General features: G+C 38.0%; 1 protein-coding gene across 3 annotated transcripts in view; it reads left to right on the forward strand.

Annotated features, from left to right (window-relative positions):
• Snx25 (sorting nexin 25) overlaps positions 1-3,109 on the forward strand; it is a 161,381-nt gene that overhangs the window by 135,861 nt on the left and 22,411 nt on the right. For all 3 annotated transcript variants that reach the window (XM_008853585.3, XM_029556374.1, XM_029556373.1), the window contains exons 9-10: positions 932-1,204; positions 2,162-2,323. In XM_008853585.3, coding sequence (XP_008851807.2) covers positions 932-1,204; positions 2,162-2,323 — 435 coding nt within the window. The remainder of the gene's footprint in view (positions 1-931; positions 1,205-2,161; positions 2,324-3,109) is intronic.

The raw sequence follows: 3,109 nt of genomic DNA on the forward strand, positions 1-3,109 counted from the left end.
CATGGGTGCACTTGCATACATGCAGGCAGATCTCTGTGAAATCGAGGCCAGCCTGGTCTACATAGTGAGTTCCAAGCTAGCTGGGGCTATAGGGAGACCCTGTCTCGTGCAAAAAAAAAAAAAAAAAAAAAAAATCTAGAGTTTTCCCAAACTACTGGATATATATAATTTGAAAACTTTTTAGTGAAGGGAAAGCATAAGCTTTCTTAAAATAAGTGCAGTTTGACCTGGCAACATTGATAAAATAAGTCTTACTCATTAAGTTGGGTGTTTTTGTTTTTACTGCTGTTGATAGTTTGTATAGTATTCCTAGAGTAATGAAGCACCTCTAGAACAAATGTGAAAATCATGTTAATCAGAGAAATACCTGCATTTCTTAAGTACACCAGCAGTGATCCAAGTGCACTGTTGAAGACTAAGCTGTCTAGTGTAGCTGAGTGATGGTTATTATTTTGAAGTGATCGTTTTGGGGAGTATCTGCCTTTAAAAAATGTTATACACATTGTTTTATTGGCTAATTTTGGGATGAGAAAATTTTACTACTGCTAGTAAGGTGAACACATCTCATTATATTAGATAAAAGTCAGTAATTCTTCATAAACTGTAAAATTGAGGCGGTGGAAAGGAACCCATTGCACAAAGAAGACTCTTCCCACCTTCTTTTCCTCTAGCATTAAAACATGCCAGTATCAGTTGCTCTACATATAGCATTTATTTTAAGGAGCTGGTGTTTTATTTTTTTCAAGGTCTGATGTTTTCCCATGGACCCTGAATGTGGATGCAGAAGGCTAAGCCCTTCAGTCGTACCAGTCCAGCCTACGTACTAGATACTGTACTTCAGCTTTAACATGTAGAAAATTCAGTGGAAAATAACTTCTCTCAGAACCAACATTCCTTACTTTTCTCTTTGTTCATTCTCCTGTCTTTTCAGAATGAAATTCCACAGTTAGTTGGTGAAATTTATCAGAATTTCTTTGTGGAAAGCAAAGAAATATCTGTGGAAAGATCACTTTACAAAGAAATCCAACAATGTCTTGTGGGGAATAAAGGTGTTGAGGTATTCTACAGAATCCAGGGAGATGTATATGAGATGCTGAGGGATAGATATTACCCTTCATTTATTGTCAGCAACCTGTATGAAAAGTTGATGATCAAAGAGGAAGAAAACCATGCCTCACAGCTGATTTCTAACAAGGATGAAATGGTGAGTCACATTTCACTCCCACTTTTTGTGCTAGTTACTTTTCTCACTGTTGTGAACAAAAATTAATTTGCTGCTTGTGACAGTTAATAAAAAACAGAAGAAAACAATCTGGAAGAAAGCTCAGGAGAAAGCATGCTGGAAGATGGTCCTGAGCAGGCCCGCTTTTAGTGCCCTGCAGGCTGAGATTACTCTAGAAACTAATTAATCCTCTGTGCTATTAGGTAATCTGTCCAGATTTTTCCAAATTACGGCACAAATGCTATTTTACTTGTAAAGCAATCTACCTGTTGATTTACATAATGCATTCTCAAGACAAGTACTAAACAAAGTATATGCTGAAATATTTGTAGTATAGATTTTGATATTCTATTTATTTTTTGTCTTTTTGAGATAGGGTTTCCTTGTAGCCCCAGCAAGCCTGGAACTCACTATGTAGACCAGGCTGTCCTCAATCTCACAGAAATCTACCTGCCTCTCCCTCCCTAGTGCTGGGATTAAAGGCATGCACCATGATGCCCTGATGAACATTTTATTTTAAAGGGACCTAGCTAGGTTTTTTTTTGTTGTTAAAAGCCTGGAAAGAAGCAAGATCTCTTTCTTCTTCAGAGGTTAAATACAGACTCTTCAAGTTGAAGGGTCTACTTTGGGTGCCTTCCCTTCTTCCACAGAGACTCCCTCAGATGTACCATCTGGGAACTAATGGTGTGGGAATTCCCCTCCCCCATTTAGGTTTTCACTGTAATTCTGAATACTTGTTACTTTTGAGTCTAAACACTTTGATTCTTCCATTTGCTAGGAAGGTAAAAAAGCACTCTTAAACATATTCTACAATATTGTTTCATTTCCTGGCATTTAGTATTTTGGAACAGTGTACACTAATGATACAGTATGTATACCACAGATAATTACTGATTTTCTGTCATCACAAGATACTAAAGTGTACTGTTCTTCCCCTAGGGTACTGGAGGTGAGGCTAGTGAGGAAGCTGTAGAAGGTACCAGTGCGATCACCGAACAAGCCAGCTTTGCTGTCAACAAATTCCGAGAGCTAAGTGAGAAACTTGAGTATAAAAGGCAGGCTCTAAGTTCTATTCAAAATGCACCAAAACCTGATAAGAAGGTAATGCTTTTGCTTTTAAGGTTCTCTGTGAAAGTTTCCATTTACCTACTTTGATAAATAGTAGCTTTCAATTTATGTTGAGAAGTAGCATTTTCCTTAAGAATTGTAGCTGTGAGCAAGTTCCACTGTCAAGTTTTGCTTCTAGATAGAATTAGAAAAGCAGGTTTGTATTAATCTTCTATAATTTTGGAGCTGTTGAGAGCCATCGGCTGTGAGTAAACTGCTTTTTGTTTCTGCTTGCCTACAGTACATTTACAGAAGTGGGTTAAGGTTTCTCTTTTGGAAAAAAATTTTTTTTTCTTTCAACTGTTACAAGTACAACTTAGAGCCTTACAAAATTATGCACAAAAGAAATTGTTTTACTAAAAGCCAGCAGAATTTGAAAGTTGAAAAATGTAAGCAACTGGGCTGGAGAGGGCTCAGTGAGTAATGTGCTTGCTGTGCCAGCGTGTGAACCAGAGTTTGGATCCCCAGCACCCATGTAAAAGCCCGGTGTGGTGATGCATGCTTATAATTCCAGCACTGGGGAGGCAAAGACAGGCAGATCCTAGAAGCCTGCTGCCCAGCTAGTCTAGCCAAAATAGTGAGCAGCAGATTCTATGAGAGACCCTTTCTCAAAATAAGGTGGAGAGAGATTGAGAAAGACACCTGGCATTGACCTCTGGGACATTGACTTCTGGCCTCTACGTGCTCATACACATACTCACATCTACATACACACATATAACCATTCACACAGCACACAAATTTTTTTTTAAATTTTTATTTTATGTGTATGAATGTATT

This window comes from Nannospalax galili, unplaced genomic scaffold (genome assembly GCF_000622305.1).
Source record: "Nannospalax galili isolate Female #2095 unplaced genomic scaffold, S.galili_v1.0 scaffold46, whole genome shotgun sequence".
Taxonomy (NCBI): Eukaryota; Metazoa; Chordata; class Mammalia; order Rodentia; family Spalacidae; genus Nannospalax; species Nannospalax galili.